The 14300-nt window shown below is 39.8% G+C and overlaps 1 protein-coding gene and 1 pseudogene across 1 annotated transcript in view; one reads left to right on the forward strand and one right to left on the reverse strand.

Annotated features, from left to right (window-relative positions):
• Positions 1-14300, forward strand: part of TOP2A (DNA topoisomerase II alpha) — a 30838-nt gene that overhangs the window by 4454 nt on the left and 12084 nt on the right. Inside the window, exons 7-21 of the mRNA XM_032279749.1 lie at positions 199-411; positions 1753-1926; positions 2120-2221; positions 2329-2466; positions 5217-5355; positions 6344-6501; positions 7350-7475; positions 8387-8497; positions 8646-8751; positions 8842-8951; positions 9832-9924; positions 10209-10323; positions 10428-10549; positions 11678-11826; positions 13968-14199. Of these exons, the coding sequence (XP_032135640.1) occupies positions 199-411; positions 1753-1926; positions 2120-2221; positions 2329-2466; positions 5217-5355; positions 6344-6501; positions 7350-7475; positions 8387-8497; positions 8646-8751; positions 8842-8951; positions 9832-9924; positions 10209-10323; positions 10428-10549; positions 11678-11826; positions 13968-14199 (2088 nt within the window). The remainder of the gene's footprint in view (positions 1-198; positions 412-1752; positions 1927-2119; positions 2222-2328; positions 2467-5216; positions 5356-6343; positions 6502-7349; positions 7476-8386; positions 8498-8645; positions 8752-8841; positions 8952-9831; positions 9925-10208; positions 10324-10427; positions 10550-11677; positions 11827-13967; positions 14200-14300) is intronic.
• On the reverse strand, positions 6658-7098 carry LOC116552865 (annotated as a pseudogene).

Raw genomic sequence — 14300 nt, forward strand, 5'->3', positions numbered from 1 at the left:
ACCTTAATGATAAATGGTAGTACTATAGCCATTTATAATAACATTAATGGTTGGTTTAATTTAACGTAATTTATAAGCATGGAAAATTATTCATAGGCATATATTATTTATTGGGACTCATAAATTTATGTTATTTACTAGTAGTTTGTTTGTGAGATTACTTGAATTTTTCATCTTTCCTGTTCTTTACTTCCATAGACATGGATGGATAATATGGGGAGAGCTGGTGAGATGGAACTCAAGCCCTTTAATGGAGAAGATTATACATGTATCACCTTTCAGCCTGATTTGTCTAAGTTTAAAATGCAAAGCCTAGACAAAGATATTGTTGCACTAATGGTCAGAAGAGCATATGATATTGCTGGATCCACCAAAGATGTCAAAGTCTTTCTTAATGGAAATAAACTGCCAGTGAGTATCTTCCTGGATATTAAGGATAATAAGGGACTTTGTAATCATTGTCAAGTACAAAATTGATTTGTTTTTTTCCCCTCCCATATGTATATTTTGTGTGTGTGTGTGTGTGTGTGTGTGTGTGTGTGTGTGTGTGTGTGACAGAGTCTCGCACTGTTGCATAGGCTGGAATACAGTGGTACGATCTCGGCTCACTGCAACCTCTGCCTCCCAGGTTCAAGTGATTCTCCTGCCTCAGCCTCCCCAGTAGCTGGGATTACAGGCACCCACCACCGTGCCTGGCTAATTTTTGTATTTTTAGTAGAGACAGGGTTTCACCATGTTGGCCAGGCTGGTTTCGAACTCCTGACCTCAGGTGATCTAACCATCTCAGTCTCCCAAAAGTGCTGGGATTACAGGCATGAGCCACCCAGCATCCTGGCCCATCCCATATATATTTCTTGCCACTTCTCACATATGTTCCTGAAAACAGAATGTTATGCCACATTTTCTTTTTCTTTTCTTTTCTTTTTTTTTTTTTTTTTTTTTAAGACGGAGTCTTGCTCTGTCACCCAGGCTAGAACGCAGTGGCTCGACCTCGACTCACTGCAACCTCCACCTCCCGGGTTCAAGCAACTCTCCTGCCTCAGACTCTCGAGAAGCTGGGATTACACACACCTACCACTGTGCCTGGCTAATTTTTGTAGAGACAGGGTTTCACCATGTTGGCCAGACTGGTTTCAAACTCCTGACCTCAGATGATCTACCCTTCTCATCCTCCCAAAATGCTGGGATTACAGGCATGAGCCACCTCGCCCAGCCGGTATGCCACATTTTTAAATCAGCTCATTTTAAATTTACTGAAGGAATTTCTTTCTCAAAGAAACACCTAAAATACTTTCATGTCCTTTTTTTTTTATTTATTTTACCTTTTTTTTCTTTTCTTGTTAGCCTCTTGCTCTATCACCCAGGTAGGAGTACAGTGATGTAATCACGGCTCACTACAGCATCCACCTCCCAGGCTCAAGCAGTCATCCCACTTCAGCTTCCGGAGCAGCTGGAAATACAGGCAGCACCACCATGCCCAGCTAACTTTTTTTTTCTTTTTTTTTTTAACAGAGATGGGGATCTCACTGTGTTGCCCGGGCTGGTCTTGAACTCCTGGGCTCAAGTGAGCCACCCACCTTGGCCTGTGTCTTTCTTTAATAACCATTCTCTTAAGCCTATCAGTGAACATCATTGCATTGATTTTGAAAAGTCCTCATAGTCTATCATTCAACCTATTTTTTTTTATCTGATGCTATCTCCAGATATTTTTTAGTAACTTTTTTAATACTATTACCTTTAATTCTTGTACAGGTAAAAGGATTTCGTAGTTATGTGGACATGTATTTGAAGGACAAGTTGGATGAAACTGGTAACCCACTGAAAGTAGTACATGAACAAGTAAACCACAGGTGGGAAGTGTGTTTAACAATGAGTGAAAAAGGCTTTCAGCAAATTAGCTTTGTCAACAGCATTGCTACTTCCAAGGTAATTTTATTCTTGAATTATTAATCATGATTTATCTTTACATATAGGTGTTCTTATTGTTTTTAATATATAAAGTGGACTTGAATATTGGGCTAGCTTGGTATAAAGGAGGCTAAATTAGTTTTTTTTTAATGTTTGATTATTAAAATTTTGAGGATACTGAGTTTTACAGTTTGGTGTTTTTCCTTATTAGGGTGGCAGACATGTTGATTATGTAGCTGATCAGATTGTGACTAAACTTGTTGATGTTGTGAAGAAGAAGAACAAGGGTGGTGTTGCAGTAAAAGCGCATCAGGTATATGCTTTTGGCAGTTTTCTTTTTCTAAAGTCAAGGAAGAAGAGAAAGGCTATGAATAAAGCATGAATACATTTTTAGTAACTTAATATCAACTTTTATTGCAGGTGAAAAATCACATGTGGATATTTGTAAATGCCTTAATTGAAAACCCAACCTTTGACTCTCAGACAAAAGAAAACATGACTTTACAAGCCAAGAGCTTTGGATCAACATGCCATTTAAGTGAAAAATTTATCAAAGCTGTGAGTACTTAGAGAGAAATAAAAATAAAAGCACCTGACTTTATTTTCCATTGCGCTTCTCAGCTCTGCAGAAACAAAGAGTCTTCCCACAGTGCACTTCTCTGAGTCTTTCAGTCTGAAAAGGAAGTAAACAATGAGTTTTTTTTGACTGATTTTACTAAGGACTTAATTACTGTCTATATTTCAGTATTTCCCAATTACATATCACCATTAAGCTTAGATCACTTTTGAATTGATCCAGCTGCTAAACACCCTCACTTTAAATGCCTAAGATTTGCCCTCAGTCAACACATCCAAAACTGAATTCGTTAACTCCATACTCACTGACTTGCCAGTACAGGCAGCTCCCCAGCCTCCAATAAAGAAACAACTTCCTGTCTTAGTAAAAAGCCCCAACCAACCGCTAGGTTGTATAAACAAGAAAACTGGGAGCCTTCTCTTTATCCAGTCAATAACAATCATCTCTGAGGCCACAGTAGCTTTTCACCATTATCTCTTTTTTGGTTTACTGTAATAGGTTCTTAACCTTCCTACTGGTTAAGCCCTTTCCTTGCAATGCTTTTGAGTGACCTTTTTGTGTTAAAGCACACATTTCTGCCTTCACTCTTAATTTGAAATCTTTCAATGACTCAGGGAAAGTCCAGATTCTGTAATTTGGCCAACAAGAAAGATCTGCTTTAATCAAATTACACATACTTCAACTCATCTCAGTGCCACTTTTTCCTATATTGTCCTGTTGCTTTTTAAACTTCTGAAAAGCATGGTGCTCTTCCCCTTCCTAGAGTTTATTCACATGCTAATCCCTCTGCCTGAAATACATCCTTTTCACCTGGCTAATTACTTTAGATCTTGTCCTTTCCTCAAGGAAACTGGTCCCAATATGATATTGACCATACCTTATTGTCATGTAGCAAACTTTTTATTACCTGTAACACTTATAACACTGCAACTTATTTTATTTCTGTCTTTTTTTAGGCAGAGTCTCGCTCTGTCACCCAGGCTGGAATGCAGTGGCAGTGATCTCAGCTGACTGCAACCTCCACCTCCTGGGTTCAGGTGATTCTCCTGCCTCAGCCTCCCGAGTAGCTGAGATTACAGGTGTGGGCCACCATGCTTGACTTTTTTTTTTTTTTTTTTTTTGGACTTTTAGTAGAGAGACGATTTCACCATCTTGGTCAGGCTGGTCTCAAACTCCTGACCTCAAATGATCCACCTGTCTCGGCCTCACAAACTGTTGGAATTATAGGTGAGAGCCACTGTGCCCGGTCTTTTTCTTTCTTTCTTTTTTTTTGAGACAGAGTCTTGCTCTGTTGCCCAGGCTGCAGTGCAGGGATGTGATCCCGGCTCACTGCAACCTCTGCCTCCCAGGTTCAAGCAATTCTCATGCCTCAGTCTCCTGAGTAGCTGGGATCATAGACACACAGTACCACACCCAGCTAATTTTTGTATTTTTAGTAGAGACAGGGTTTTACCATGTTGGCCAGGCTGGTCTTGAACTCCTGGCTTCATGTGAGCCACCATGCCCTGCTATGTCTATCTTCTGTGTTGTGTGTTAAACTTATTATGGCCGGGCGCGGTGGCTCAAGCCTGTAATCCCAGCACTTTGGGAGGCCGAGGCGGGTGGATCACGAGGTCAAGAGATCGAGACCATCCTGGTCAACATGGTGAAACCCCGTCTCTACTAAAAAACTACAAAAAATTAGCTGGGCATGGTGGCACGTGCCTGTAATCCCAGCTACTCAGGAGGCTGAGGCAGGAGAATTGCCTGAACCCAGGAGGCGGAGGTTGCGGTGAGCCGAGATCGCGCCGTTGCACTCCAGCCTGGGTAACAAGAGCGAAACTCTGTCTCAAAAAAAAAAAAACAAAACTTATTATTTTTTTTTGAGACAACTTATTCTATTGCCCAGGCTGGAGTGCTGTGGTTTGATCTCAGCAGCTCACTGCAACCTCCACCTCCCAGGTTCAAGCAGTTCTTCTGCTTCAGTCTCCCAAGCAGTTGGGATTACAGGCATCCCACACCACCATGGCTGGCTAATTTTTTTTTTTTTTTTTTTTGAGATGGAGTTTCCCTTTTGTCACCCAGGCTAGAGTGCAATGGCGCCATCTAGGCTCCCTGCAACCTCTTCCTCCAGAGTTCAAGCAATTCTCCTGCCTCAGCCTCCTCAGCTGGAATTACAGGTGCCCACCACCATGCTGGCTAATTTTTGTATTTTTAGTAGAGATGGGGTTTCGCCGTGTTGGCCAGGCTGGTTTCAAATTCCTGGCCTCAGGTGATCCTCCCGCCTTGGCTTTCTAAAGTGCTGGGATTATAGGCATGAGCCACCATGCCTGGCCTAATTTGTTTTAACTACAACGTCTCCAACAAGTAGGTCAGTGCTAGCACAATGTAAGTACATAGTAAATATTTATTGAGTGAATGAGCCAAAGGAACTGCTCCCTCAGTGGTGATAACCTGACATGGAAGATGTGCCACCCTCTATCCAGAAATTATTGTTCTACATCTTTTTAATTTTTTTTTTATTTATTTATTTATTTATTTTTGGTATTTTTAAGAGAGATGGGGTTTCACCATGTTGGTCAGGCTGATCTGAAACTCCTGACCTCGTGATCTGCCCACCTTGGCCTCCCAAAGTGCTGGGATTACAGGTGATCCACCTTGCACAGCTTATTTTTATTTTTATTAAGGTTCATTTGTATTCTAGGTTTCTGTTAGAACCCTTCTTCCCTAATATGAATCTTCTCGTTTTCAGGCAATTGGCTGTGGTATTGTAGAAAGCATACTAAACTGGGTGAAGTTTAAGGCCCAAGTCCAGTTAAACAAGAAGTGTTCAGCTGTAAAACATAACAGAATCAAGGGAATTCCCAAACTTGATGATGCCAATGATGCAGGTATATATTTAATAATGTTTCCAAACTTTAAGTCTTACAGTTGTTATTCATTAACGGTATACCATAGATATTTATTTTTCCCTTGACAGAATAACTATATTCAACAGAATAACTTTGTTAAACATCAACCTGTGGCTGGGCGCGGTGGCTCACGCCTGTAATCCCAGCACTTTGGGAGGCCGAGGCAGGTGGATCACAAGGTCAAGAGATCAAGACCATCCTGGCCAACATGGTGAAACCCTGTCTCTACTAAAATACAAAAATTAGCTGGGCATGGTGGCGTGGGCCTGAAGTCCCAGCTACTAGGGAGGCTGAGGCAGAATTGCTTGAACCCGGGAGGTAGAGGTTGCAGTGGGTCGAGATCGAGCCACTGCACTCCAGCCTGGCACCTGGCGACACAGTGAGACTCTGTCTTTAAAAAAAAAAAAATCGCCGGGCGCGGTGGCTCAAGCCTGTAATCCCAGCACTTTGGGAGGCCGAGGCGGGTGGATCACGAGGTCAAGAGATCGAGACCATCCTGGTCAACATGGTGAAACCCCGTCTCTACTAAAAATACAAAAAATTAGCTGGGCATAGTGGCGCGTGCCTGTAATCCCAGCTACTCAGGAGGCTGAGGCAGGAGAATTGCCTGAACCCAGGAGGTGGAGGTTGCGGTGAGCTGAGATCGCGCCATTGCACTCCAGCCTGGGTAACAAGAGGGAAACTCCGTCTCAAAAAAAAAAAAAAAAAAAAAAAAATCAACCTGTTTCCTATTATGGAACATTTAGGCCATTTTTAATTTTAGCTTGTTATAAATAATATTGAGGTGATCATTTTGGAGTAAAACAAGAATGTTTACATCATGATCTATTACCTAACAAATAATTTTACTTGTTATATATTGTAAATTATTTGTGTTTTATCACAAGGCTATAAACAGTATGTTCAAATTAGTATATTTAAGGTTGAACTAAATGTGCTAATATTAACTTGTGTATTTTTATTTTAGGGGGCCGAAACTCCACTGAGTGTACGCTTATCCTTACTGAGGGAGACTCAGCGAAAACTTTGGCTGTTTCAGGCCTTGGTGTGGTCGGGAGAGACAGATATGGGGTTTTCCCTCTTAGAGGAAAAATACTCAATGTTCGAGAAGCTTCTCATAAGCAGGTAGAATATAAAACTATCTAAACCTAGTTTATAATTGAAGACTTTATGCTTATATTTTCCCTCATTGGGCTTTTTGAAACATATTTCAGATGGATTTGTGATTATTTTGAGAAATTGGATATATTGTAGCCTATCTTTTTTAACTCCACATGCACGTAGTATTTTATTCTTTGAAGATTGCTTGTAAAACATTGCACTGAGTCAAACTGAAAGATAAAGTTCAAAATAGTTTTTAAAGGATGTTAAAACATATGTAATGACCGTCCACTGTACAAAATCTTGATCTTAGAGCTTATGATACATCCAGTTGGCAGTAGCACCAAGATTTTCCAAATAGCCAGTCATCATTTTTCTCTTGTATGCATAGACTGCTTCTGATTAGCTGCCTTCTGCTTTTGTTGCATGAGCTCAGAGTCCCTCTGCTTTCTCTGAGAGGTAGTCAAGCTATCCTCTTTTCTTTTTCCCTTGCTAATTTCCTGGGTTTTCTTCATGTTTTTCTGGCGGACAAGTTCTCGTTGATTTCCACATGCCATGCTGCTCACCGACGAATCCTAGAAGAGAGCAACTTGGAAAAGCAACAGCTCCCTGGCACGCTGGGCTGCCATCACCACCGTCGACCAGGAAGGCTGAGCCTGTGTGGGCCCTCCGCCCGGCAGCACCCCCACTTTGCTCTGCCAGTGGCCTTGTAGCCTATCTTAACAGACCTTTCTGACTTAGTGTATAAGCTAATAATAGCTCAAAATACTGGAGCTCAAGAAAATCGAAGCAACATATACTGTTATATTTCTTTGTTCTTTTCAAATGTATAAACAAGACATTAATTTTTTTGGTATATATGTCCATTTCAGATCATGGAAAATGCTGAGATTAACAATATCATCAAGATTGTGGGTCTTCAGTACAAGAAAAACTATGAAGATGAAGATTCATTGAAGACTCTTCGTTATGGGAAGATAATGATTATGACAGATCAGGTCAGATTTGTTATCAAATTTTTAGATTGTTCAACTAAATTAACCATGTCTTAGTTACATTTTTGTTTTTGGCCATGAAATAAATTACAATTACTAGGCCAGGCACAGTGGCTCATGCCTGTAATCCCAGCACTTTGGGAAGCCAAGGCTGGCAGATCACAAGGTCAGGAGTTCAAGACCAGCCTGGCCAACACCGTGAACCCCACGTCTACTAAAAATACAAAAATTACCCAGGCATGGTGGCACATGCCTGTAATCCCAGCTACTCAGGAAGCTGAAGCAGGAGAATCCCTTGAAACCCAGGAGGCAGAGATTGCAGTGAGCCGACATGGTGCCAATGCACTCCAGCCTGAGTGACAGAGCAAGACTCCATCTCAAATAAATAAATAACTTAAACAGGAGATTTATTCATTATCTCTAATCAACATCTAATCAGATATGCTTATATCATATGTATGTTAAAATACAGGTTAAGTGTGTCTGGATTTGAACAGACCTTTTTTAATTCCCATAGAAAATTTGGCAAATTGCCAGTAAGTCAATGATAATTTTTTTTATTTCTGAACAGTTCTTTTTTTATTTGTTTGTTTGAGATGGAGTTTCACTCTTGTTGCCCAGGCTGGAGTACAGTGGCTAAATCTTGCTCACTGCAATCCCCACCTCACGGGTTCAAGCGATTCTCCTGCCTCAGCCTCCCAAGTAGCTGGGATTATGAGTGCCTGCCACCATGCCTGGCTAATTTTTTTATTTTTAGTAGAAACAAGGTTTCAACATGTTGGCTAGGCTGGTCTCGAACTACTGACCTCAGATGATTTACCTGCCTCAGCCTCCCAAAGTTCTGGGAATACAAGTGTGAGCCACCAAACCTGTCCTAAACAACTCTTTTGAACTTTGGCTTCAAATATTTCTAGGACCAAGATGGTTCCCACATCAAAGGCTTGCTGATTAATTTTATCCATCACAATTGGCCCTCTCTTCTGCGACATCGTTTTCTGGAGGAATTTATTACCCCTATTGTAAAGGTATGCTAATTAATAAGATACCATAATGGATATTTTAAGGCCCTACTCCTCAAACCTGGATATACATATATAATAAGCCCAGTCATATGTAATGGAATGCAGGGGACCCAACAATGTACAAAGCCATAGTCATTGTTTTTTATCACAGGTATCTAAAAACAAGCAAGAAATGGCATTTTATAGCCTTCCTGAATTTGAAGAATGGAAGAGTTCTACTCCAAATCATAAAAAATGGAAAGTCAAGTATTACAAAGGTTTGTAATGAAATCCATATAGAACTTCTCACTTTATTACATACTCTGTACAAGACTGTATGAGGAAAGTTAGTATTCTTGGTTTTATAGGTTTGGGCACCAGCACATCAAAGGAAGCTAAAGAATACTTTGCAGATATGAAAAGACATCGTATCCAGTTCAAATATTGTGGTCCTGAAGATGATGCTGCTATCAGCCTGGTACATACGTTTGAGTTGTATTTTATATATACATTTCAATTTTAGAAATCACTTCTTTAGTCAATTGAAACATTTACATTTTTGTATAAGAATGTTTTATAGTATAGAATGTTTCCAGTAAGCATATCCCAGAGATGGAATCAGATATTTCAGAAAATTTTGATTTTGGCTGGGCACGGTGGCTCACTCCTGTAATCCTAGTACTTTGGGAGGCCGAGGCAGGTGGATCACCTGAAGTCAAGAGTTGGAGACCAACCTGTCCAACATGGTGAAACCTCATCTCTACTAAAAATACAAAAATTAGCTGGGTGTGGTGGCAGGCGCCTATAATCCCAGCTGCTCAGGAGGCTGAGGCAGAATTGCTTGAACCCTGGAGGCGGAGACTGCAGTGAGTCAAGACTGCGCCATTGCACTGCAGCCTGGGCAAGATAGTAAAACCTCAGGCTCAAAAAAAAACAACAAAAAAAGACCAAAAGGCCGGGCCAGGTGGTTCACCCCTGTAATCCTAGCACTTTGGGAGGCCAAGGCAGGCAGATCACCTGAGGTCAGGAGTTCTCTACCAGTATGACCAACATGGAGAAACCGTGTCTCTACTAAAAATACAAAATTAGCTGGGCATGGTGGTGCATGCCTGTAATCCCAGCTACTTGGGAGGCTGAGACAGGAGAATCACTTGAACCCAGGTGGCGGAGGTTGCAGTGAGCCAAGATTGTGCCATTGCACTCTAGCCTGGGCAACTAGAGCGAAAATCCATCTTGGAAAAAAAAAAAAGAAAACAGAATTTTTGTTGTTTTTCTGTTGTTTGTTTGTTTGTTCTTTGTGGAAGGATACATGGAACCTATTAGTACCAGTGACATCTTTTTCATCCTTAAATGTGTAGGCCTTTAGCAAAAAACAGATAGACGATCGAAAGGAATGGTTAACAAATTTCATGGAGGATAGAAGACAACGAAAGTTACTTGGGCTTCCTGAGGTAAAAGTGTTAAATATATCCCACAAAATGGACTGTTTGACTGACCTTTTGGTATTGATAATATAGCAAATTAAACTTAACTGAATAGTTATTTTAGTAAAAATTTGAAATGATAGAATCATGCAGCAGCTAAATTTGCTTTATCTTTAAAACAAAATATTTCTGTATTCTATATTTTATAAAGACTTAATAATTATAGAAATAATTCTAAAGGTTTCTTTGTTTGATTTTTGTGTTGAGCATTGTTAAGCATTTGTCTTATGTAATACTGTTTGGTCCCTCAGGATTACTTGTATGGACAGACTACCACATATCTGACATATAATGACTTCATCAACAAGGAACTTATCCTTTTCTCAAATTCTGATAATGAAAGATCTATTCCTTCTATGGTGGATGGTGAGTTCCACTTTGTTAGTCTGTTTTTATTATAAGATGGAAATCAAATTCCCAAAAATGGATAAATTGAGGATACTTACGTTTGCCCTTATTTCATTTTAAAGGTTTGAAACCAGGTCAGAGAAAGGTTTTGTTTACTTGCTTCAAACGGAATGACAAGCGAGAGGTAAAGGTTGCCCAATTAGCTGGATCAGTCGCTGAAATGTCTTCTTATCATCATGGTGAGGTAAACACACAATCCATGTTTCCAGAAAGCATTGTATCTTCAGAAATACCTGCATAGTCAGTCTCAAAATAGATTTGGTGAAAGTATAAGGTCATATATTCATAATAAAGAACAAATTAGTAAAACCTATCAATCAATAAAACTGCTTGCCCTTTGATTTCTGAAAATAATATTCCTGCAGGGATACTCATAAATCTGCAAAGGTCTACATTAAAAGATAGTTAGCATGTGTATTATAACTTTGTGATGTCAAGATTTAGACCTCCACTGATTGGCAACTTGTTATAATAAATTGTGACACATATATGCATGGAATCAGTGCTATAATTTCAGTAAAACTGCACTGACACTGAGGAATATCGATGGTCTATTGTCAGGTGAGGAAAAACAGGCAGAATAATAACTAAAAATGTCTACAAGAATGTGCTGTAAATTGTTCACTTTAGTTATCCCTGGGAATTGGAAAGGGCAACTTTCAATTTTTATATATGTCTGAATTGTTTGACTTTACACCAACACCAACAGATACTCCTTTTTTATTTTGTGATTGCTTTTTGCATTAATTATGTAAAACAGTTCTAAAGAACTGGATTGCCTACAAGTTTCTAGAAATTTAAATACAATGGTTGTTTTGTTGCTTTCAATCAAAATATAGTGGGGATACAATAAATGTTCACCCAACAAACATTTGTTGAATGCCTGCCATGTACCAGGTACATAGAAATAAATAAAAATAATACGTTTCTTATCTCCAAGGTATAGTAACAATTTAATCAGAAGACCAATATATCTACACAGCTATAGAATAAAGTGATACATGCTAGAATAGAAATGAGCAAAGCATTGTAACACAAAGGAGGAAATATTTCATTTTGCTGAGGATAAGGAGAGGAACTCTGCCTTCAAAGTTGAGCGGGGTTTAATAGATAGAATTATTGGAAGGCAAGAGCCCTGAACTTGAGCTAAAAGTTGTAGGTTCAAGTACTACTTCTGCCATCTATTAATATGAGGAAAGTCACTACACAACTAAACCTCACAAAACGTTACTGGATTATAGTGAGGTTTGGTCATAATAATGTATTTGTATTAGTAAAAGCCTCAGCTTAATAAATCTTTTTTTCCCCACAGATGTCACTAATGATGACCATTATCAATTTGGCTCAGAATTTTGTGGGTAGCAATAATCTGAACCTCTTACAGCCCATTGGTCAGTTTGGTACCAGGCTACATGGTGGCAAGGATTCTGCTAGTCCACGATACATCTTCACAATGCTCAGGTAGGTATGCTTTCACTTTCTGGTGAATTGCCATTTCCAGTTTTGAAACAATGTGAGATTTAGTTGACTAATAATACAAAAACTCCGCTAATCAGAAAATACTGGCTTCTAGTGGGCAAAGGCCGGGGTGAGGCTTATAAATACCCTAACATACACAGGAAAGCCCCCTCATAACAAAGAATTATCCAGTGCAACATGTCAGTTATGCTAAGACTGAGAAACCCTGATGTAGAGTTCGGGACTGAGTAAAGAAAACTTTGATTCTTCTAAATATCACTATTGAAATTTTACTCCTTTACAAAACTATGGAGAGTACATTATGAATGGCCAATTTTCAGCTGTCATCCCAGTCACCCTTTCAGTGGCATTCAACACAGTTACTAATTGCTCCATCCTTGAAACACCTTATTTGGCCTCTATGACAGTAGACTTCTCTGGTTCTCTTCTTCCTTATTAGCTTTCTTTGCTGGATCCTTCTCACCTTCCCAACTTCTAAATACTGGTTCATCCTAGGGCTCCTTCATCAGATCTCTTTCTACTATCTACACTCAGTTCCCAAATAATCTCACATTTATCTGGTCTCTACCTTTAAATTTCCAGTCCTGGTCTCTCCCCTGAACTCTCAACTTTTATGTCTGACTGCCCTCTCAACATTTCCCACTCAGATATCTAGTTAAGTATCTCAAACATAAGTATCTAAAACCAAATCCTCAGTTTTCCTTTCTCAGTAAATGAAATGCCATCCTTCTAATTCCTCAAGCCAAAAACCTTGTCACCCTTGACTCCTTTGCTTGACACTTACATTCAGTTCCTCAGCAAATTTTATGGGCTCTGCACTGGAAAAATACTAAGCCACCCCCATCTCATCTAAACTATTGCAATATAATCTACTGTCTGTCTTTTTTTATAGCAAATTGTTTTTTAAAAAAAATAAATCACTCCACCTGGGCACAGTGGCTCATGCCTATAATTCCAGCGGCTTGGGAGGCCAAGGTGGGCAGATCACAAGGTCAGGAGTTCAAGACCAGCCTGGCCAACCTGGTGAAAACCTGCCTCTACTAAAGATATAAAAAATTAGCTGGACGTGGTGGTGCACACTTGTAATCCCACCTACTTGGGAGGCTGAGGCAGGAGAATTGCTTGAACCTGGGAGGCAGAAGTTGCAGTGAGTCGAGATCATACCATTGCACTCCATCCTGGGTGACAGGGTGAAACTCCCATCTCGAAAAAAGTAAAAATAGGTCACTCTGATTCAGAGCCTTCAACTACTCAGAGTAAAATCTAAAGACCTCTTTTAGCTAACCAGACATTATGTGATCCATGTCCCCACCTTCCATATCTCTTGATTCCTTCTCATACCATGTCTTCTCCAGCCACACTATCCTCAGCCTATACTCAAATACACTAAGCACATTTCCTCTTCAGGGTCTTTTACTTACTGGTTCCTTTGCCTGCAACACTGCTTCTCTAGATATCCATATGGCTCGGTCCCTCAGTTTCTTTCTTTCTTTTTTCTTTTTGGAGGAGTTTTGCTCTTTTTGCCTAGGCTAGCACGATCTCAGCTCACTGCAACCTCCGCCTCCCAGATTCAAGTGATTCTCCTGCCTAAGCCTCCCATGTACCTGGGATTACAGGTGCACACCACCACAGCCAGCTAATTTTGTATTTTTAGTAGAGACTGCATTTCACTCTGCTGGCCAAGCTGGTCTTGAACTCCTGTCCTCAGGTGATCCCCCTACCTTGGCTTCCCAAAGTGCTGGGATTACATGCTCGAGCTACCATGCCTGACACCCTCAATTTCTTTTCTCTGCTCAAATGTAATCTTATCAGAAAAGGCATAACTTTCATTCGTACCTCTTCAGTCACTTTCTTACTTTTCCTTCTCAGTATTTAGCCCACCACCTAACAAAATGTATGTTCATTGTCAAATCTCTACTGGAATGTGAGCTCCTTGAGAATTGAGACGTTATGTGCCTAACACGTAGAAAGTGCTCAGTAAATATTATTAAATGAGTATTAGTCAGCAAGTAAAACCAAGATAATTTTCATATATAAGTATGAGATAACATACGTCCTTTTCATAAAAGCTGTGTCGAATTCAGTATTTTTATAAAATAATATTATTTGATTCTTTTCTTTAGCTCTTTGACTCGGTTGTTATTTCCACCAAAAGATGATCATACATTGAAGTTTTTATATGATGACAACCAGCGTGTTGAGCCTGAATGGTACATTCCTATTATTCCCATGGTGCTAATAAATGGTGCTGAAGGAATCGGTACTGGGTGGTCCTGCAAAATCCCCAACTTTGATGTTCGTGAAGTTGTAAATAACATCAGGCGTTTGATGGATGGAGAAGAACCTTTGCCAATGGTAAGTATTCTGTGTGTGTTATAAGAGCTTTACTTTTCCTTGGGTTTCAATTGAGTAGATTGTATAATTAAAGAGGATGCAAACATAAAATTTAATTTCAT

This window comes from Sapajus apella, unplaced genomic scaffold (assembly GCF_009761245.1).
Source record: "Sapajus apella isolate SASKATOON/1434 unplaced genomic scaffold, GSC_monkey_1.0 scaffold12, whole genome shotgun sequence".
Taxonomy (NCBI): Eukaryota; Metazoa; Chordata; class Mammalia; order Primates; family Cebidae; genus Sapajus; species Sapajus apella.